General features: G+C 38.3%; 2 protein-coding genes across 2 annotated transcripts; both read right to left on the bottom strand.

The window, feature by feature from the left end:
• Positions 1 to 3,473: 3,473 nt before the first annotated feature.
• LOC144979626 (uncharacterized) lies at positions 3,474 to 5,800 on the bottom strand. Its single transcript, XM_078926430.1, has one exon. The coding sequence runs from the start codon at positions 4,527 to 4,529 to the stop codon at positions 3,786 to 3,788; it is 744 nt and encodes a 247-aa protein (XP_078782556.1). The 5' UTR covers positions 4,530 to 5,800; the 3' UTR covers positions 3,474 to 3,785.
• An 8,407-nt stretch (positions 5,801 to 14,207) lies between these two features.
• On the bottom strand, positions 14,208 to 14,702 carry LOC144979114 (uncharacterized). The gene has a single exon (XM_078925712.1). The coding sequence runs from the start codon at positions 14,700 to 14,702 to the stop codon at positions 14,208 to 14,210; it is 495 nt and encodes a 164-aa protein (XP_078781838.1).
• Positions 14,703 to 24,021: the final 9,319 nt, after the last annotated feature.

Here is a 24,021-nt window from a genome sequence, read left to right as displayed (position 1 = left end):
GTGTAATATAAAAGTTAAAAAATGACATCTGGCAAGTGACAGAAACGTTTAAATGGAAACCAACAGAATGACATATCTGAAAAAAAAATATCAGTTCCAGCATGCATCACAAAACCACTTCCTTGGCTGAGTGGTGGAACGCAATCCAACACACTGGTAATGATACCAGCTTAAACAGCTCTCACACTCACATTCTATCATTTTTATTCCACCATCATCGATCTCTTTACATTCTATACACTCATGGAGATCTTTCTCCCTCTTTGTCGAAAAACGTTCCTTCAGCACCTCGCACGCTTCCTCCATAAAAAGATCTTCAACTATTGCCACATCCACAAACAAACACAATGAATGAATCCTCTCTGGGGTCTTCAAATCTGGTACTTTGAATGGAGGCTGAGCAGAATTTATGACACAACCTGACAGGATCAAGTTCTTTTTCTCCTCAAGGCCCTTAGCCTGGAAGACAGCAGGCATCTTACACTTTCGTTTCCTATTCCTTTTTGTGAAACTTTGCGCCTGCTTTGGTTGCCCCCTGACTTTTGGCTGAATTAGTCTTACATCAGCAAAACATAATTTCTTAGAATTAAGAGTGTCAAATGTATCTCCTGCACCTTCTTCCTCCTCTGTCATAACCCTTTCACCCACATCAGTCATTACTCTTTCCTCCTCGGCTGAAGGGGTGTCTACCAAAAGAGCGGAGAGGCATACCATAAGAGCGGAAAAACACGTACCAAAAGAGCGGAGGGAGTGGGCACAGGTGCGGCGCCCGATATCAAAGAAATGTACAAGATTACTGTAAACCTTATTTTTATTTATTGTTATTTGTTTGCCTAGTGTGTGGAAAAATCCCCCTCTGCATTTTATGGGCTTGGGACCAACACACAACGATATCTTTTACCGCTGTGAGGCTGCATTAGGATTTTTATTTGAGCTGAGTGTAGGTTAAAAATTGGTAAAATCTTGCAAGGGAAACTATTTACAAGGGTCTGTTGATAAAACTCATTGCCTTCACAAACTCAAATCTGGATCTTTGGCCTGTTTTTTTCTCACTAACGAGCTGTGCAACTTTCTGGTCTTTGGGCTGTTTTTTCGATTCTGCTTTTGATCTCATCTTGATATATGTCGTGGCCTGGAATTTGATTAGGGCGTCAGTGAGCAAGAACACGTTCGGGTGGGGGGCATAGAACTCCTTGTTCAGCATCGAGTGGAAAGACTCTGCTGCGTTGTTCGTTCTTTTCTGGCCTTTGGGAACAGAGGCCCACAGTGGAGGTGGAAAAGGACTTGAAGGTAGTATGTATGTTTGTAGCAGATAATCGGAGTAGTGGATCAACTTGGTGTCGTCTGGTTGGCAACTCATGAGGTCCATGGCGAAACTGTCCTCAACCTCCGACGGATCCAAAGACGAAAGTCCAAAAGTGTAGGTCAGCCACTTGCCAACCTCATTTTTTGTTTGAAACTCATTTCCGAGTCCCAGCTGCTGGATTTTCCTGTGAAGAGCCTGTCCCAGATGGAAGTTGCACGCTTTTACAATGACGTCTGGAATCAACGTTTTAAGCGCGGTCATGGCTGCTTTCTCAAAGTCCATGGAAAACTGTCTACACTGGAGAGAAAGTGATCTCTCACGGCACAGGGATAGGATTGCTTTCCACATGTTTTTGTAGGTTTCTTGAGTTTTTGATGGTAGCAAGCAAAATACAAGTGGGCAGTAGATGCCATTACTCAGACAGTGGATGGAGTAGATCTGACTGAACTGGGGAGGACAAGACTTGAAAGTTCCGTCAACAAATAGCTCTTCCACATGTGCTGAACACAGCTCTTTCAAGTTGCTGTCTGTTGAGAAAATGATTATTCCGGTGCCATCATCATTATGCAGGACAAACTTTTCACCTTTTGATGTGGTTGGATGAAAGTCGTTGTTCAGTATTCTGTGGACGTCCTCTCGTGTTTTCGGCAGTTTTGGCAATTGTTTTCGTCTCTGCCTGTAGATAGATCTTCTTACGTTGATGATGTCTTTATGAACCAGGTTCGCCTCTTCCATTTGGAGAAGTTCTGATTTCATGATTTTTGCTGGTCTTTCTGACACATCAGCTTCGGCCCGACGTTTTACAGCAGCTCGAAGTATCGTCTTTTCTGTAGTTCTGTAGTCTCTGTCATGATTGTGATTTGTTACAGCTGTCAGCGTTGTGGTTACTTGTCCGTCTGGCTTTACTCTTGATTTGCAGCCTTTAACTGTGCATCGCCAGTACTTGTCCCCATGACTTGTAGCATAGTCCAACCGATAAGTGTAGTTATTTAGGACAACGCAGTCAGCTCCTTTTTGGGTCTTTGATATTTTTAACGTGTCCATACAGATGAGTTGAAGAAAGAATGGAAGCCCGAAATTATCTTATAATATAGAGTTTGGAAATCAAACTACACACACACACACTAAATAACCTCGCGGTGTCTCTAACAATGATAGGCTATGTTATGCCTACAATAAGCACGGACAAGAATCCCGAGATTATCAAAATAAAAAACACACACTAAATCAACTCACACGTTTCTTACTCGGTACATGTTTTTCAAGCACACGGACGAGAAACACACTAAACTCACACACTTATAAACTCACATGCTTCTAAATCACTACATATTTTTCAAGCACACTCCCCGACAATTAAGAAAGATCGTAAGTACTAAGCAATGATCCTGAAACAGCTACGAACTTTTCAAACCCCACTGGTTTTTTTAAAGAGTTTACAGTAACCCTCCGCTCTTTTGGTATGCTGGCAAAATGACTATCTCCGCTCTTTTGGTATTTTCCGGGCTGAAGCCTCACCTTCACACATTGACAACACACCTGTTTCTTCAACACATCTTTCTTCCTCCTCCTCTATCACACAGCTTTCCCCCACATCTGTCCCTCTTTCTTCGTCTCCTGAAGCCTCTTTTTCACACACTGACATCACGCCTGTATCTTCAACATGCATTGCCTCCTCTTTCCTCCTTGTCTGAAGCCTCTCTTTCACCTAACATCACAATTGTTCCTCCTGCTCCTTCTGTCTGCCTTCTTTCCTCAGTCATTCCTCTCTCCTCCACCTCCGTAGCCTCAATTTCACCCTCTGCCACCTCTCCTATATCCTCTTGAAATATAGCCACTGCTGCTCCATCTTCAACCTCTGCCACATTTTGTCCTGTTTCATAAATAACAAAATCTGTGTCAGATACCATCAAATCAAACACATTAAAAAGAGTCCTAACATGATTTTTGACTGATGCCTCGCCCAACAGAGGCAAAAACGACTCAAACTTCCGGGTGACCTCCCGCACCAACTGATACTTTTCCTCCGGGGTTGCTGCATGGGATCTTGTTGGAACTGTGACATGATGCGTGCTCGATTCGGTATTTGAAACAAGTTCAGGATCAGAAGTCCTTGCAAGTTGACATGCTTTTGAAACGAATATTCTCACACGAGTAGAGAGGCAGCTTCAAATACATTCGTACAATAGAAATATGCCGGCATGGCAATGAAAAGGATCTGAAAAAAAGTGCAGTTGCACCTCATTGCACCCTCCGTAACAGTGTACATTGCACTCGAACTATTCGAATCCGAGAATACTTGAAAAGAATCAGAGTTGGCTTCACGTGTGATTGAATATCTGTGTTTCCTTGCTACTGTCAACTGTTGAATGACCAAGGAACTGCCAAAAGGGGTTAAATCATTTTGAATCTCATCAACTGTCGAACAGTTGTGGTGCGTGTTGTATCTGGATGACATTTGAAGAATGCGTGCTGTTGCTTATCTGGATCTTTGTATATATTCGTGTGATGATAGTAAGTGTTGGATGCAAGAGCTTAATGATGTTTTTGTGGTTAGTGTTTGTTTCAGCTTTTGGTGAAATGACTCTGCGTGATTTATTGTGGTGATATGAAATGATTGCGAATCGCTGAAGCAAGCTGCCCACATCTGTGGACAAATCCACCAATTATCCTCAAAGTAAGAGATAACACTCGGTGAGGACACATCCTTAATTTTTTCCTTCGCCTCTCCATACACCTCCTCACTTTTGTACACTTTCTGCTGCTGAAAATGCGTCAGCGTGTAATGTAATAAATGCGCTGGCACCTTCCTTTCGAAAAGTGCTTTTTTAACAGCCATCGAAGCGTGAAGAAATGAACACAGTCTTAGGGAGACATGCGGCATCACAGAGCGTATTGCCACCAACTTTGCCATGTCCTTGTCAACAAATACAGTTGTTGTCTTAGAACTGTCGTAACACCGGCAGAAGAAAGAAAGACACAGGGCCAAAATGTCGCTCCTTTCAGACGAAACAAAAGCATGCAGCACAGGAATGCCCTGCCCATTCCCATCAATTGCCAGAACGTTGAACAGGGCATAACCAAATGAGTTACATTTATATGTCGTATCCATCACCAGTATTTCTGGGTACTGGTCCATTGTCTTTATCATTTCCTTTGTGACAAATGTCAAATATTGGAATGTTCCATCCTCCTGGGTGCCAAATTCAACTTGTCCACCCATTTCTTCTCTATCCTGAAGCACTTTCTGGACTTTCTCCTCTGACTCTGATCCGTCAGCAGCCTTGTCCAGCTTCTTACGAAGGTAGTGTATATCCTTAGGTAGAGTGCACTTATTTTGTTGTCTTTGATGTATGACGAAACATCCTTCGCACTGATGGAAGGCAGGCTAAGGATGTCCTGTAGCACCTCATTGGGGTCAGGTCGCCTGTTTTCCGGATAAAGCGCTGAGAACTGAAACAGGAAAAAAAATAATTTAATCAAACATTTAAAAAGGTAAAACTTTTTGGAAAAATGAAATCAGCTATCTATGCTAAAACACTCTACTAGAATTTACAATCTACAATCCATGTGGTGTAGTTTGTATACCTAGATTCAAGAGGATTAATAAAATTTAAAATTCTGCTTTCCCACCACGATAAGCAGGTCTGAGGTTCGATTCCCAGTCGAGCTAGACTGTTGTTGTTTTTTTTTTGTATCTTTCTATCTTGCTCTTTCGAACACCATTCATGCACACTTGTTCCGGATGTCTGATGTCAACAGGAATCATCCATGTTGTCCAAGTGAGCAAATTGGGGGTTAATAATCCTAACCACGGAAAAAACATAAATGCCTGAAGCGGGGCCCAGAACCTTTCTATCACAGTGCAGTGCAATACGTTAACCACAGCCCCCCCCCCCCCCTATGAGGATTCTGGTTTTAGAACAAGAGACAAATGAGAAGGCGGTATGATAAAGGGGACGTGAAAGAAATGTTAGGATGGGGAAGGGATCTCTATACTATAGCATTAATAGAGATAGTGCCGTGTTAGCAATCTGTATTTCTTTAAGAACCTCGCAAGGCTATCTTTAGCCTGTAGTATTGTTTCGAAGATAATGTTCCTAAAATGGCTAGAAAGACAAAATATCTCAGGGTACAGAATTCGCCATTAGGCGAAAAATATACAGGACTGTAGCAATGACTATCCCGCACAAATCTTTGGGCCTCTTTTTCGCTCACGAAGTGTCCAAATTCGCGACAAAATATGGGACGAAGCCGTTTCGTATATGCTATTTTAAAAAATTAATTACGACGCTGTTTATCGATGAATATGACTGAAAGTTGGCACACAGTTAGAAAAAAGGTCATTTTAGACTATGTCAAGCGACAAAACTCGTGCGATTACCAGAAGACCGTTAAAAATAGATTTTTACTCCATGGAGTAAAATATTTCTAAAACTACCGGGCGTGTAGGTTTTGTCGCAGACAAGGTAATACATGAACATTTCTTCTTTTTGGTTGTAAAATTTCATATGAATATGACGAGTACTTTTCCCGTATTTTACAAAACACCATCCAAATTTGCTCTTCATTCGTAAAAGACAAAGCCATATTAACCGTATCAAGAATCTCACTTAACAATAAATTAGGAAGAAAGCTTATTGATAACTCAATCTTATTTTGCGTACCCTTGATTAAACCTAACAAGAAACTTTTGTTGGGCGTAAAATATCCACCATTGTCTGAAATAAAGGATAGAAGTGGTTAGACGAAACCTAAACCCATCACACATGCCTCGAACTTGCCACATCTCTTGTCAAAAACAAGTAGGCCTACTGGTACTATCGAATGTGAATATAAGAACAAAGATATCATTCAGGTGTGGGCAGACTACACTTTTTGAGTAATAATCAGTAAAACCCATGTAAAAATTCAACATTATCTTTCAAAGTAGACATATTTGAAAATGGTGAAAAATCACAGCCAACACCTCATTTTGAATTGAAATGTGTAAAATTAAGATTCATTACCTTTGTTTTGGCCTTATACCTGTGCTTGAAGATGGCATTCGACGTTTTCCTTGCTTACAAGAGTAAACAACTTCATCGTAGACCAGGTGTTGCCGGTACAGAGAATCAACTCTAAGCTGCAATAGGAAAAAAGAAGAAATTGTCACAAAGAAGAATACAAAGGAATGCGGAATACAACAATCACTCAAATTTTCTTCCTGTTCCTGGAATTGATGCTATCCTGAAGACAGCAGCTATATTAGACCCAGGGCCAGTGGGCGAAACCCCCCCCCCCCCCCCCCACCTGGGGATTTTATGAGACCAATTTTTTAAGTAAATATAATGTGTGGGCTCTCCATTTCTGGCCGGCTGCCAAAAAAAAAGTGTCATCTTCACAGAGTTATTGCCCTTGAAAGGTCATCAAGTGCGTTAAAATGAGCTTGCCACTGCCAAACTTTGAACTGCCATAGCTTCCTTAGTTTTCATCACACATGTCACAAGTTTGGATTGCACTGATGTATATAGACTATATTAGATAAATAATAACTAAATTCAAGGTTCAGAGTATTAGTAATGACTTCAAGGATGAATTTTAAAATATTCAAATTTTCAAAAAAATTCACAGACACTGTTATATAACTTTAGAGCATTACATATTTCTATATACATCAAAGAGAAAGTGTTATAGCCTGTGTATAGCTAGACCTAAATCTAAAATTTCGTAGATTTTTATTCACTAGTTTTGAAGATATTGGATATTTTGTGATTGTACTGTTGACAGAGCAGTTATTCCCTTTGGTGGATTAGAGAAAGGTTTATGGTAAAATGAAAGCAGTTTATTGTTATATTACAGGAGAAATTTGGTACTTCGGGATCATTTTTTAATTACATCAGCCCAAGGAGAGATGGGGGGGGAAGGGAGGGTGGGGGGGGGGGGGGGGGGGGGTCCAGGTAAACACTGACATCAGCTTTTCTACACATGGAATTGTCATCCAACAACCTGCAAGCAGAGCATAACATACATCGGAACAACCATCAACAAGCGCTGAATTGAGTTGCCATGAGAAACAAGACACACATTCCAATAGATCAGCTGCATCAGTAAATGTTATTTCAGGAAGAAACACAAAGGGTATAAAAAGAGATCGGTCACATACAAATCATTGGAGCTCCAACCTTGCTTTGTTAAAGCAAAAGCAGATCCAGTACTACCAATGCAGGAAAATACATCTCTTATTTTGATCATCTATGGCCCCTCAGGGCCGATAAAAGATTGATAAAAGACAGAAACGGGCGCTTAAATGAACTAAATAGTGTCGAAAGCGCCGTTAAACACCTAAAAACAAAACAAACAGTACCAGATTTGCTGTTATGAGATTCAAGTGCTGGAATGTGTTCTTGGAGTTTCTGTACAAGTCTTGTGGAATGAATATGGCCAGTTGGGTCTCCATCAAATTTTTGACTTTTTGTGATCCTACACTAGCTCCAGAGCTCTCCTGGACTGTGATCGATGACGATCACGGTTCTGACCATTTTCCAGTCTGCCTCGACATCACCCCGACTTCAAGGGCCCCACAGCCCAAACGTTGGAGTGTTTGGCGAGCAGATTGGGAAACTTTCTCACAGGAGTGTCACAGACTCCTTACGACAGAGGTGGACAGCTATGACAAATTCAAAAATATTTTAACAAATATTTGCAGCTCGACAATACCAACAACCTCTGGTAGACCGAGAAAACACAATCCCTGGTTTACAGAGGAATGTCGAGCGGCCCTACGGGAGAAGAAAAAAGCATACAGGAAAGCGATGAGATTCCCAATCCCTGAGAATTTCACAACATTTAGGAAATTACAGAGCAAAGTGTAGGAAGATCTTCCGAGAAAACAAACGGAGATCCTTCCAAAACTTTGTCTCGATAATAAATAGCCAGACACCCCTAAATAGGGTGTGGAAGATGTTACGGAAACTGAAGGGATCTGATAGTGATTCACTAAATCACTTGACACGTCCCGATGGATCCGTGGCTGAAACAGAACAAGAAATTGCCAACACTCTGGCCGAGAGGCTGGCGCACAACTCCTCGTCTGCACACCACACACCTCAATTTCTGCGCCATAAACAAAACGCAGAAAACACACCAATAAACTTTACATCTACAAACACTGAAGACTACAACAAACCACTTACACTTGAGGAGTTGGGTGCCTGCCTCCGTGACACAAATGTCACAGCACGGGTCCTGACAACATCAGGTATGAAATACTCCGACATCTTCCACAAGATAGTCTGGTTGTCCTTTTGAATATCTATAACAAGATATGGACAACACAGACTTTTCCACCTAGTTGGAATCTGGCCACCGTGATTCCAATCCCAAAACCTGGGAAAGACCATTCGGACGCTTCAAACTACCGACCAATCTCCCTCACCAGCTGCCTATGCAAGCTGATGGAGAAAATGGTCAACAAGCGTCTGATGTTCTACTTGGAACACAACAACTCCCTCTCCGACCTCCAATGTGGCTTTCGAAAGAACAGATCAACTGTTGATCACCTTGTTCGACTAGAGAGCTTCATTCATGAGGCCTTTGCCAAAGGTGAGCACTTGGTAGCAATCTTCTTTGACCTCGAGAAGGCCTTTGACACAACTTTGAAATTCGGAATCCTCAAAGATCTGCACAATCTTGGTCTACGAGGAAACCTTCCAATGTTTGTCAGAGCATTTTTAAACAACAGATCCTTTCAGGTCAAAGCAGGATCCACCTTTTCTGATCCGTTTGATCAGGAAGAGGGAGTTCCACAGGGTAGCATTCTGTCTCCCATTCTGTTTGAGATTAAAATAAACTCAATAGTGAATGCAATGAGACAGAATGTTGACTGTTCCTTATATGTTGATGACTTTCTTGTATGCTATCGAAGAAAATCGAGTATGGACACCATTGAGAGACAGTTACAACTCCAACTAAACAAACTGTCAGAGTGGGCAAATCTCAATGGTTTCTCCTTCTCCCCATCAAAAACAGTAGCTGTCCACTTCTGCCGAAAACACGCCTGCATCAGACAGCCTGACCTTTATCTCAACAATTCCAGAATTGAGGTAAAGGACGAAGCCCGATTCCTGGGTTTGATCTTTGATAGGAAACTAAATTTCCTTGCCCATATCAAAGATCTCAGACTGCGATGCATGAAAGCAATGAGAATAATGAGAGTTCTGTCGAGCATGGAATGGGGTTCGGACACTAACACTCTTCTAAAGATATACCGAACCCTTATTAGATCAAAATTGGACTACGCATCTTTTGTATACGGCTCTGTAAAACCATCCTACTTAGGCATGCTGGACCCAATTCATCATCAGGGACTGCGCTTGGCACTCGGGCTTTCCGCACTTCTCCAGTGGCAAGCCTTTATGCTGAGGCAGATGAGCCACCTCTCCATCTCAGGAGGAAAAAATTGGCTCTCCAGTATGTTACTAAGGTCACATCGCTGCACGACAACCCAGCACACAAACACATACACTACACGGATAGGACACTAGAAGAAAAATTTCGCAAGCACCCAAAAATGACACCACCATTAGGTTGCAGAATAAAAAAAGACATCGCAGACATGAACATCAGTCTAGATAGGATACATCCATATGTCGAGGCAAAGACACCACCATGGTCCATACATAGACCAAACATAAATTTGGATCTAACAAAACTCGAAAAATCACAAACAGACCCACATATTTACAAACAGACACTAAAAGCAATATTACAAACATACAAAAATTATACTCACATCTTCACGGATGGTTCAAAGAGCGCAGATGCAGTAGGATGTGCCTATCACTCATCGGAAGGCACAGGATCACTTCGCCTGGATAAAAATGTTTCGATCTTTACAGCGGAATCGAGAGCAATCCTAAATGCTCTCCGTTTGGCTGAGAGATCGAATAAGAACAAATTCTTGATCTTGTCTGACTCGCTGTCCGTACTTAAGGGGATCTCAAATTTTTATTGCACCGATCCAAGACTCATAAGTATCTTGGAAGGTGCAAATAGATTATTTATTTTAAAAAAAAGAAAGTTTGTTTTCTCTGGGTACCGAGTCATGTGGGTATCCAGGGGAACGAAGAAGCGGATCGACTGGCAAAAGAGGCGGTGAGCCAAGAATTACAAGAGGGCAGTAAAATCCCACACGCGGATTTAAAGATCAATATAAAAAAAAAAACATGTCCGAAAGGAATGGGAACGATCCTGGAGTCGAGATGTACATAACAAATTAAAACAAACTAAAAGTGACCTCGGCCCCAGACCCAACTCGGGGCTAAAAAGAAGAGATGAGGTAAAAATAACTCGACTCCGGATCGGACATACTGCCCTCACTCACCGTTTCCTTCTGGAGAAGGATGAAAAACCCCTCTGCAGAAGATGTAACTGTGACCTCACAGTTCAACACATTTTAATTGAATGTACAGAATTAGAACAGATAAGGTCACAACATTATGATAACAGAGACTTGAAGTCTCTGTTCAAGTCGGTCGATCCGCTTACAATTTTAAAGTATCTGCAGGAATGTGAACTCCTGCAGAAATTGTAAATAGATATTTTTACAAAACAAACATGTAACTATTATGATTTTATAAAGATTTTATTACAACAGTACACGTTTTGAGTAGCTATGGCCCCTCAAGGCCGATAAAAATTGATAAAAAACAGAAACGGGCGCTTAAATGACCTAAATAGTGTCGAAAGCGCCGTTAAACACCTAAAAACAAACAAACAAATTTTTGCAGGGAGTCACAATACACTTTCTTAATATCAGAGAGTTTGAAAACATGATTTAGGTCTCCACCTAGCTGGCCATACTCTTCTATGTAGGACACCACCTCAGCAAATGCAAATGACTCTGCGTTTATGTGATGAGGTGTTTCAATTGAGCGTCTTTTCCGAGATCTACATCTGTTGTAGTATGCTGCCAAACACTTCAAATGATATTAGGGTTGGGCAAATATGCACTTTTTCTCAGTTTTTCAAAATTTTCCTGTGTTTTCTATGGCCAAATTTAGTGTAGATTATGAATCTGGTGAGTTTTTTTGAAAAAAAATTTTTTTTAGGTTGGTTCAGAGCATTTTTTCAAAATGGCCGCCATTTTCAAGGCCGAAAGTAGAAAAAGGTCTATAACAGAAAAAGTATTAGGGTTAGTAACTTGATTTTTGTGGCAAACTATATGTTTTTGGGGTCAAGAAAACCAAATATCACATTATTTTTATAAATTGCACGCTACAATATTGGTTTAGAGCCATTCCACTGGCTGAAAGAGAAAAAAAATGACTATATTTTTTTTTTAAAAACTTGAATTCTCCAAGAACTGCATGAAGTCAGAAAGTTTGAGACACATAACTTATGTAATTAAAACATACATCCAATATAAATTCACTCTAACAAAAAAATAACAATTGAACAGAAGGAAAACAAGCTTTAGTTTTATTTAATTGAAACTGTTTCTTGGGGATTTAACATTTACAACCAACTAATGCATTAAACGTTCATCAGATTATTTTTTAGAGAACAGAATTCAGCAATGACTCAACATCTTCATTTACTTCATTTACTGGTGCAATTGCATTTCTTATGGATGTACACAGTTCATTTTTTGTGAATTTTTGCATTATGTACTTTCCATTTTGTTTTACACGCCTCATCTGGCGAATATGTGGACTAGTAGTGAGCCGCAAATATCCAATCTCCAAGATCAGTTGGGTGTTATTCAATTGCTCAAGAAGTTCAATGCAGCCAGGGGTGATTGGTCCACCATGTTTTTTGCACTGCTCAAGAGTATTCAAAGTTTTCCTAGTTTTTTCTAACTTCAATTTTTCTTTCTTAATGAGGGAATTTTTTTGGTTGCCTTTATTGTTTCTACAAAGTCTTTTTCAAGTTTTCGAACTTCAGAAGTCTGTTTAGAACATCTGGCCCAATAACACTCTTGTCTTTTTCCATGTTCAGGCAAATCTTTGAATGAGGAGTCTATTAGAAGTCCATTTGTCACAACAATGTTCTTCTTTGAATGAGTTTGTACTGACGTGCTTCCTCCTGCGACTTTCACCCTGTGGTCAAATTTGGAAAATTCTGACTCGCATCCTAAATTTGTCAGTGGTGCACTTCCCAACTTGATGGTATCAACATTGCTGTTCTCCTCGTTTCTAAAATAAGGAACCATATTGATTTGTCTCTCCACAGATTCAATCACTTCTCCTAAACATGCAGCTTCTAACTTCTCTATACCATTTGGGCTTGTTTCTTCAATTGTACACTGTATATCTTTTAAGAGAAAGAGTTTCTGATCAAAGAAGGTCTTTGCAGATGACCAACTTCTCTCTACATTCTTTTGACCCTTTTTGTCAATGCCTAGAAACTCCATTAAGGGAAATATAATAAGCTCTCCAACTTTCACATATATTCTGGCACATGCAGTGAACCATTCGTTTTGTATAAATGTGGCCACGGCTAGAACAAGCTTGTTGCTGTTAACATCTACGACAGCCTCAAAAAAGTCTTTAATGTAGTCATGGTGGCTGATAAAAATCTTTGCAAGTTCAGCAATACGACCAAACCTGTTACTAACAAAGCCTTTGAATGTGTTAGAAAGTTCAATCTTATTAGATTCTAGCCATAACTTGTATTCATAGTACAGTGAGACAGTATGTGAGGCGTGACTTGGAGAGAGCAATTTTGCAATGGCAATTAACCCAAGCGTGTGTATGGAAGAACCAGGTGATTTGAAAATCTCCTCACCAGCAGAGAGTTGCAGGATTTTTTGGATGCCTACCATTTGCTCTGTGTTTTTGAAAACCTTATCTATTGCATTGTCTATACACAAAATTATATGAGCACAGCATTTCAGTCTTTTCTCATCATCCACACCTAAGTTTTCCAAAAGAACATCCAAATCAGAACCTCTGTCTGACATCCAAAAATCTATATGGCTCTTTAAGTCCTCCACAGAACAATCAGCTAAAATGGAAAGACACTTTAACTTATGATTATAGGCAGCCGCTCCATCATCCCCAGTATGACTAAGATTTTCAATATACCCAGTTGTGAGAGTTTTTTTGGGTTGACAATTACCTTTCATGGTTATATGGTCTGTTTTAATGTCATATGTTTTATGACCAGCTGCCTTTGTTGTGTCATCAAGTCCCACAGTAACAACAGATTCTTCATCGTTCAAAAGTTGTTGAGCTACATACTTGAGACTCATATAGGATGCATCTTCTAGGTATCTCATTATTGTTCTTCGACTTGGTAGAGTGAAAGCAAGATCTTTCTTACACTTTCGCTTCTTTTTCTCATTCTGATCCCTCTCACCCCCCTCCTGCTGCTCCTCCTCTTCACTTGATGAGTAAGTTTCATCATCTTTATCATTTTCGGTACATTCATCTTCATGCTTATTTTCTGGCATTTCCCAATCCTGATGAAATACAATGTTAGCAACATTCACCATTATTTTGCAAACTTCCATTGTTGAACATGAGCTCTCACTTTGACACTGAACAAGACATCGTATCACACTTTCATTTAATGCTTTAGAGGTGTTTCTTATTTTAACCTTCGGAAATGTTATGGGAAAATCTTGGGAATTTTTTTCTCTATTCATACTCATATGTTCAAAGGTATGTTTTGATGAGGATGCGTTTACTTTTGTTGGGTCTGTAAAGAGTCTTCTCTTTGAATGAAGATTAAGGTTCCCAGAGTCAATACTCTCACCTATCACTGAATTTAGTAACTCATTTCTATTTATTTCTTTCTGTTCATTCTCATCTTCACACTGTTTGAAGCGTTTCTTTTGAACTGAGTCCTCTCTGGACTGCTTTCTCTTTTTCATTCTCTCCCAGTCTTTGGGTACAGTGTTGGTACACATTAACTTTTAACTCCCAAAACAGTTATCTTGGTGAAAATCAATATCTTCTTGTGTCATCTTTACTCCAAAGTCTTCTTCCATTTGCTTTTGGAAAGATGCATCATTACATCGTATGTCATATGCATTTTTTGTTAGTGAATCTCTGAAGTTTTCAGCATTTTCACACCATTTCTCAGTCTTGATCTTCTTTGAATTTTCATATTTTCTTAAGGCGTTAAATTTTTCATAATCTTTCTGGATTCTTTGTGCAACTGCAGGCTCTTTCATAGGGTAGACATTCTTTGTAATCCAGTCTCTTCTTAACTCATTTGCTACCATTTTACTGGCATCAGCACGGCTGTATGATTTGATACCTTTGGTAGTTTTGCATAATGCCAACATTCGACCAATAACAATATGGCCAGCGGGTAAGCTTGCAGTTGGTGTGAACTCATAAAGTTCTTTAAATGTTTTTCCAAACAAATCCTTTTTTGCTTCATTTCTTGTAGTTACGGCACTCATCTTGATGGCTGATTTTCATTCATCTGAAAGTCAACAAGACATTGTTTACACATTTTGAAATGTAATTTTGAGTAATTAGAGTTGCTTCCCTTGAGTGATTTAAAAAATGGACTGAGTAATATAAATGGAACAAATGTTATTCTGTAACAAATTTGAAGTAGACAATCAAGATGACGATGGGTGACTTTGACTTGACCTTTGACCCTATTCTTTTCCCCTTTTTTCTTAGAAAAGACAGAAATTGCTCATTTTAAAGACCCAAAACACTCATTTTCTATTTTATGTCACCAGAATCGTATTCTCCTTTCAAAAACAGGTTAAGACATGTGTCACACTTGTACATTTGGTTAAGGGGAAAAAAATTTATTTAAGAAATTGTTAAAAACGGCGGCCATCTTGGAAATTATGATGAGTCAATAAAAACTGAAATTTTGAACCGATTTTAATTTTGTTTTTTGGTTTCTGTGTTTGGCTTCACCTGTTCTTTACATTTAGCATAAAAAGCGTCTTTTAAAGGCATTATCTAAAAAAAATCAAAATTGGCCTAAAAAATCGGCCATTTTGCAAAAAAATGCTCTGAACCAACCTAAAGAATCATTTTTTTCAAAAAAATTTTCCAGATTCCTATTCTACACACTATTTGGCATTAGAAATCACTGGAATTGAAATTTCGACCCAGATTTGCCCAACCCTAATGATATTGGGCATCAATAGCGACCATATCCCCAGCTGATAACTTGGCCAGTAGTTTGGTATTTCTGAATTCTGTGGCAATCCGTCTGACACGAGTATCAAGGGACATAGTCTCAACCTTGTTAACGTTATAACAAGTGTAACTAAATGACAAATTGCCATATTTATGGACAATAAAGATCTATTATTATTATTATTATCATCATCATCATCATCATCATCATCATCATCATTATCATTATTATTATTATTATTATTATTATTATTATTATTATTATTATTATTATTATTATTGTAGTTATTATCGTCATTATTATTATTATTATTATTATTATTATTATTATTATTATTATTATTATTATATTTTTTATTATTATTATTATTATTATTATTATTATTATTATTATGTTATTATTATCTATACAAACGTCAAAGGAATGTATATAACATATCTTTTCCTAAGAATTGTCAATTGCCATTACTAAAATCAGTTCGTTTTGATCATTTGATCAACAAACCCCTACAATTCGGTGATTACGCATTTTTTTTTTTATTGCTGTCAAAAAAGGATATTGCTGTACAGGTGAGCGGATATCTCAACAATGCTTCATTACAAAACGACTTTGATTTTATATTTCTACTCTGTGAATATTGATGATTATTGCAGTATTTCTCATTTATTTGTATAAACTCAGATAACTAAGTAATTTTTTATTATATCGTTTGAAGTAATTAACATTTCTGACCCATTTTTATGGTTATTTCCTATAAAATCTAATTCCAAATGATCTACTAAAATTATATCAAATAAAAGTATGTAGATCACTAGTTATGACTCTAAAATATCTTATTGCAACATCTAATAGCATCTTTACTACGCCACTTTGAACTTGAGAAAAAAATCATCAAAATAGGAAAAATTGCTCACTCGCCCTTTCGGCACAGGCCGTGAATCACCATCTGTTATGAACTAGCGTCCGGCAAAATTTACCTGTCGAACTAGAGTGAAAGCAGTAAACGGCTGTGGCTAATATATATTGACAATATAATTATTTTGATAGATAATGACAAAGATGATGATAATGATAATGATGATGATGGTGGTGGGGGAGGTAGTGGTGGTGAATGAAGATGAATATAATGATGGTGGCAAAGACGTTGATGTTGGTAGTGGTGGGACTGATGATGATGAGGATGATAAATTGATACCCACAAAGAAATAGAGCTGATATAACAATTACTGTGACCTCAGTTTGTTCATCTTCCTTTGAGAACTATCCGACTGCTTCTTCGAATTGAAAATTGAAAATCTCTTCATAAATATATTGGACAGGCATAGAATAGCCTTTACAGGAACACACACATCGATTGCAAATGTCTCTGCAAAATTGCCAAGAATTACGGCTAATCTTGCCCTACATATTTTTGATTTATTGTTAACAAAGAAACAATATGAAAGGAGTGAAAATTCTAAAAACTCCTCGCACAGTGAAGATAAACCATCCCTGTCTCTAGAATTAAAATACTCTGTTAACTCAGAGTTTGGCAGGAATCCTCGCAGTTCCCTATTTTTATAAGCTACATAAGTGCAATGCACACCGCTGTATTCTATTCATCTAGTGATACATTTTTTATTAGCTCCTCCTCCTTCATTTTTTGAATAAAAAATGCTTCACTTTCCGACAAAGGCATAGTGCACAAAGGACAGTGATGTTTTTCGTCGTATTGTTCCAGATCTGGATCCATCCCAAGAAGGAGCCTTGTGCTGTCCAGAGCATGTGTATTTAGCACATCTTTCACGGAGAGATAGTAATTCGAACCAGCACTGGTGCTGAAATGCCCAAAATGCCGTTCTAGATCGTCTTGTTGAAAAAATCCCAAACAGACGTATTCGTGTCTCCAAGGTTCGTCTATCTGTAATAGGTACCTTGATATGTCCTGCAAGGATCTACAGGTCCATTCCAAGGCTAGTGACGTGTCCTTTGTGAAGCATTGAATACGGACAGAATCAGAGGGTCTCATAGAGATGACGATCTGCGCCCATGTTGAGAGAAGTTGCATGCCTCTTTCGCCGTTCTCTCCGTTGTCTATGGCAATCCTGTCCACATCATTTCGACGTGTTCGTTGAAAAGAGGACTTGCAGTTTAAAAGTTTCCAGAGCATGGTGACATTTTTTATAAAGTGGGCTGTATTCCTCCACGAGGCGTTACTAGCAGGTGACGTCATGAGCACAGAGCATGTCTCATCAGAGAAGACCTGAAGAGCAAAAACTCAGAATCTGAAGAAAGTCCAACCATGAGAGGAAATCTCTTGAACAAAACAATCTTTAAAGGTCTTTCCCAACTCATTTTCTGTATTTTCAAATAAATCTTTCTTAAGAAAAATTGATAACTCATCAATATCCTGACGCCTGTCTCTAAATTCTCTTGTCGAATTTAATGTCTGACGAGATGGTGCTGTTTTTCGCAAACAAGAATGAGGTATTGTATTTGACTATTTATTTGGAGGAATAGCAGGTGAAGGATACCTCGATTTCCGTCTCATAGGAGCATCATGATGCCAATAATTGGCACAGATACCCATATAGTCTGTAACATCACTCGGATTGATTTTATTTGGCAGTGCATTAATCCATAGTTGTCTCCCAATTGGATCCGAAGGAAATTTATATACAGTTGTCTTTTCGCCATGTCTATAATTTGAATTGCAATCAAAATCAGAACATTTTCGAGGCATTTTCAGTTATTATTATTATTGATAAAAAATGATAAAATTATTTATTATTTGCTTAAAATGTATTGCCGAATCCATTGTAAAGGGAAAATGAGCAATAAACAACGGCAATTCACAACTACAACAAAACTTAATGGTCACTCCATGAAAATGAACAACAGAATAACGGCGATCCACAACTACAAGTGGTCAATATGTACAAGCAAGACTGAATTCTTAAAAGTGTAACATATGGCACTTCTTGACCTTGGTGAATCTAAGTGTGTGTGTGTGTGTGTGTGTGTGTGTGTGTGTATGCGCGTGCGTTTTAGTCTTAAAACTCTAGATTGCTTTGGTATGCGTGCAAGCGTGTTTGTAATTAATGCCATATCATGCTGGTAACCGAGGTAACTCAACTCTCGCCCCTTCCCCCAGTTCAAAAAAAAAAAAAAAAAAAACCATGGGCCTTCCAGATTTTTTTGGCCACGGTCGCTCGAACTGCACTTCTCTAGATTGCTATGGGTGAGGCTCTTGCTTGCGAATGCTATGTAGTCTGTGGGCCAGCTGGACTCTAGTCCCCCCCCCCCCCCCCCCCCCCCCCCCCACCTGGTGACAAATTTTCACTTATATCCTGAAAGTACGTTTATTCAGTGATCAAATGATATTTGTCGGCCAAAAAAAAAGGTACTATTTCGCAGAGTTATGGCCCTTGAAAAGTCATAAAAAGAGCAAAAATCATGAATAATGAAATCAAAAACTATTAACATTTCAATGCATGTCAAAGAACAAAAGTTAAAGAGCACCATATTTTACACCTGTGTACCAAATTTTAAAAACATTGTTACCTATTTGAAAGAGTTATGGTTTTCATTGTGTTTTGGTTGTCCTGTTGTAGTAGTAGTAGTAGGGCTGCACCAATACCTCTCAGGCTGGCGTTGCAATGAAGTTCTACTGGTTTGTGTGGATTATAATTATAATAGTGCAGTGTTTACTGTTCGGTGACCGCAGTTTTGATGTTGAATGCCTTCTGGTTGTGTTTCTCCCGCAGGAAGATTGCGTCTTTGCTAAGTAGATCTCGGAGTACAGCTGTTTTGGAGCTGAAGTCTGGTATAAACTTTGAAAGATAGGTTGCCAACCCTAGGAAGTGGTGTAACTCTGCTTTCGAGGTTGGTTTAGGCATGTGCTTGATCGACTGAGTGAATGTGTTTCCTGTTGTGTTTCAGGTGGTGGGAGTTTTGTCTGTTGAGAATTGGTTGTTATTTGAGTGGCTGGGTGATATTAATTTAGATTAATGACGATATATAGAAACACAATTTTTAAAAAGGCTGCATTTAGTTTTCCTGCAAGGGTTGAGACGGGATAGAGTTAAGTCCCTTGTTTTATTTATGGAACAAAACATTCGTGAGAAATCAAATTCGCATGATTTATAACAAGGAACATAAAATAATACAAAGTTGAGGTTATAACATTGTATAATATATATATATATATATATATATATATATATATAATATATATATATATATATATATATATATATATATGTATATACTCATATGCGGTGGTTTTTCGCGACTTTGTTAGCACACAGGGATATGACAACCACCACTTCCAGACATCCTGGGTGGACGATAATTAGATAGTCGTGACCAGTGGACATCAATTATGCCATATATGGTCTGATAATTACATTATACATTCAAATTAAAGAAGTTGTTGAAAACCTGTTTAGAATAGTGTGTTGTGATATACCATGGACAGGGGTGTGAGTTGACATATACCATGTACATGACAGTAGGTTGTCATATAACATGTATATGAAAATACGTTGTTATATAACACTATTCCATCATTCACTCAGCGCATCATTCACTTTGGGGAGTGGCTAGTGGTCAGCCGACTGGCATGAGAAATCTGAAAATCGGTATGTGGGTAGTTCTCTCTATTGTCTTTCAGTAAAAGTGCTGCTGACATAGCGAATTTTGATTAGGTGGTTGAGTAATCGGGGTTCGAACTTCGTGTAGTTTTCACACTATTTTCAAGAGCTGTGGATGATCGGTCCACTCAACCAAAAAAATTGGAAAAAAAATCAGGCACATTCACATAAACCAATCCTTTATACCTCTTGTCTGTGAATTTCAAGTTTCTAAGTTGATGTCAGGCAAGATAATTGTTCAAATGGGTGCTTCATTTAATGAACTCCAGAGTTACAACATGCACAAACTACAGATCTGAAAATCTGACTTGCACACACCACTCTCCTACACATAATATTAATGATCCCATTCGTCCAGCCCAGAACAATAGCAAATATATCAATAATCCAACCAGCAAAATTCCATAATCTTTAAATTTGATGTTCTAAAATCAGTAAATTAGCCTTTACTGTTTTAAGCACATCAATTAAAAAAAAAAATTGAACGTGATTTATCAAACGTTGTGTGTTTGGTTAGAAATCACATTGTCTGTGAAAAGCTTAAACAAGTACATGTACAAACACAGAAAGTTACTCATAGAGAGGATTGACAACTCCCTCACCATAGGTCGGTTAAAAGGGACAGAGGCCAAATGCTTAGCACCTTCAAATCCTAATCGGAAAGTCTCGGGTTCATTGCCACAAGGTCCAGTTTTTCCATTGAGCAAGGATGATAAAAAGCAAATGTATAACAGCATGTTGGAAAAGTAAGATGTGATATAGTAGCTCCCGGTCCAAATTTTTAATGAATAAGAATCGTCTGCTTCATTTTAAAGGTACTGATGACTTAACTCACTCAACCCTAACTCCGACCATATCTGTAGTTAACCCAGGTTACTTTTACCCCATGCCTATTTAATACATATTTATGAGACAAATTATAGGTATATTAATATTATCAAAGCTAATGTTTTTCGTTTTTGCATGTTATTGATTGTTGAATAAATTTATCTAAGTACATGCTCATTTTTAATACATTTTTTTATCAAATTTGAAAAGTAACAACAATCTCTAAGGTTGAGTGAGTTAAGATCCAGCTTTATGGGCCACACAGATTTTAAGGAACTCTCTTTTCTTCTAAGCTTATAGATGCTCGAATGCACATCCCTTAACTTCAAGAAAAGCCAACAACTATTCATTGGCAGGGAATCAACAAGGCTCTATCTCATTGTTCTTCATTATGTTAATTGGTGGACTCAGTACTGGCTGAAACCCACTTTTACATTAAATTACAGAAGATTCTATGCATTAATATATCATTTCTTTTTCATGTTTGATAATACTCAAAACTTCTGGAGAGAGACGTTTTGATTACCAAGCTTAATTACAAGGGTAAATGGAGATAGCTGCTATTGATTTTCAGCCAAAATTTCGATTGACTAGAATGACCATTTAGTATAAGGAAGCAAGCAGAGCATTGTGTAATGTTCACAAATAATTTTATTTTCTTTTAAATATTGAAGTAATAAAAATAAAAACAAAACAAAATAAAATATCGCTTTAGCAAAAATGAAATTAAACCAAAAACAAAAGCACATAAAACACCACCAAACATAATTAAGGCTTATCAACTTCCAGAAATCTAAAATAGGAAGAATGCCCCAGAGACGACCGAAGATAAAATGTTTTTAATGGTTTTAAGGCGCTTGCAACACATTAAGGTCATTCCAGCGCCAGTAAAAAGGAAGAAAATGGGATACTAAAAGGTTCAAAAATTACAATTAAAGCACCCATGAAAAGATAAGACAGGGGAATTGATTCAAATAGGGAACAGATGCAGATTCCAAGAGCACACTATCAAAGTACTTAGTTTGAGATCACCTAAAAGTTTTATCCAGTCACAAGCACAGGTCCCCACTAAGGGGAATACACTCAAATGATTATAAGTCATATATAAGATCTAAATACAAAACATAATACATTACATAACAGAGAGATGATTTACAAGGAAAAAATATCTCTCCCAAAACTAACTATACATTTGATTGTTTCCCTCTCACCAAGGGTATCCGGTCAGGGCCAGGACAAAACCAAGTAATCCCATTCCAAGACAAAGACAGAAAGCTAGTTGGAAAATAGATATATAGGGGGATAGAAGACAGTAAGTACCTCCCTGCCCACTATGGGAGGTCAGGAACCCCACCCAGGTGGATAAAATACCTGAGCGTAACCCATACCCACACTATACATTCATATAAAAATACATTCATATTTAACCAAAGACTGATCCTTGTCAATGATATTAAGATTACAATATTTAACTGGAAAACGACCAATTACAATTTATATATCAGTAAGTAGGAGCTAAGAGACAACCCATACATCACTTTGAGTAAAATCAAAGCCTCCATGTAACTGAATGGTGAGATAACAATGCCCAGAATAAGAACTAGAACAAATAAAACAGTATGAATATTAACGTCGATTATTTGTGTCTGAATAGAGATTAAATAGACACGTGCATCTTTCATGACTAAGAACTGCCCAATGAAAAGACCAAAAGACATGAATTTCACCAAGTCCTTATTACCTAATGTCCCAATAATAAACACATACATAATTCTCTGCAAATACCCAAAAACAAATTTGATCAGCTGTACCAAATCCTCTGAGTTATAAAAAAAACCCACACAGTTGATATTGATATAAGCTGCCAGGCTAACAATTAAAATTAACACCACAAAAAACATACACATGTACATTTACATAGCTCACAAACTAATTAAACCAAATTACATGACCCACCACAAAATTCGAGATATTTTTCATAAAGTATGGATTTCAGAATTGGCCATTATTATGCAATACTGCAGCTTTGATTTGATCTTTGCAACTGATTTTGAGGCAAAAGGAGAATTCCGTTTTCTTATTTGAGATCTTGATGGATATACAGTGTACTCTGGATACGTCGACGTTGCCTAAGTCGATTTTTACCCAAGTCGATTTTTTTTCTTGGTCCCTCCCCCTTCTTCCTATATAACATTAGTAAAAAAAAAAAAAAACTCCACATACGTCGATGTCGCTTAAGTCGATGTTCTTATCACTCATGACTACAATAAAATCACAAATAAACAAGTATTTCCATTGGTTAAAAAAGCTACCAGTAAGAATTTTCAGTGGTTAAGAATATCCGCGAACGATTGGCGCACATCGATGTGATGTAGGTGCTTTGCCTGACGTCCGTGTTCAATGTACATAAGCAGTATTAAATAACTTTAATTTCTCCATCTCAAATTTTACATTTGTCGCAACTTCAAGTTCAAGATTTTTTTGGGGGGTTCTAATCCCAGGCCATCCTATGTAACGGCCCTCTTAATTAGTATCAATTTTATCAAGAATTCAAGTCAAGTCTACAACTACAATCGCACACCTATCGCGGAAAAGGAAGATTCGATGCATTTGGAAAGTCTGGCATGCGACAGAAAATCATCGCATAGGAAATTGGCATACCGGCTATTTCTGTCTCAACGATTTACAAGAAGCATGACCTTGACCTAGAGGCTCCTACCCTTCCGCTTTTCGCGGAATAATTTCACTTAATTGGTATACATTCCACATTCAAGGCAAAAATTCCGCTTTTCACCTTTCCAATCGAGGAAAATAAAAAAAAAATCTCTAGTGAAAAAAAAGTGAGCTATGGCTTACTTCGTCATCTCCTATGGTCAATCAACACACATTTTGAGTGTCTGATTAGTCCCTTCAAAGTGTGTGCTGCTGATTTCGGATAATATTGTATGTTTGGGAGGGGGGTTGACCGAAGTATTATTATTATGGTGCCCCGTGTGGTCTCCGGGGTCCCTCAACTGAGAGGGAAAAGAATTGAGCCACCGTAAGCTCATGCGTGTCGTAGAAGGCGACTAAAAGAGCCATTCTGGTTTGGTGGTAACCAACGAAAAACCACCCGACTGGTGAGAGAAAAATGGAGAGACACAGTGGCTC

The sequence above is a fragment of the Berghia stephanieae genome, chromosome 9 (assembly GCF_034508935.2).
Source record: "Berghia stephanieae isolate SIO BIC M18660-M18661 chromosome 9, UCSD_Bste_1.3, whole genome shotgun sequence".
Classification (NCBI taxonomy): domain Eukaryota; kingdom Metazoa; phylum Mollusca; class Gastropoda; order Nudibranchia; family Aeolidiidae; genus Berghia; species Berghia stephanieae.
Note: the sequence above shows the minus strand (reverse complement) of the source record. Positions and strands in the feature narration are given on the sequence as shown.

Bases quoted from the DNA above. Each gene is read 5' to 3' on its own strand.
- LOC144979626 (XM_078926430.1), bottom strand. From the start codon at position 4,529: ATGGGTGGACAAGTTGAATTTGGCACCCAGGAGGATGGAACATTCCAA.
- LOC144979114 (XM_078925712.1), bottom strand. From the start codon at position 14,702: ATGAGTGCCGTAACTACAAGAAATGAAGCAAAAAAGGATTTGTTTGGA.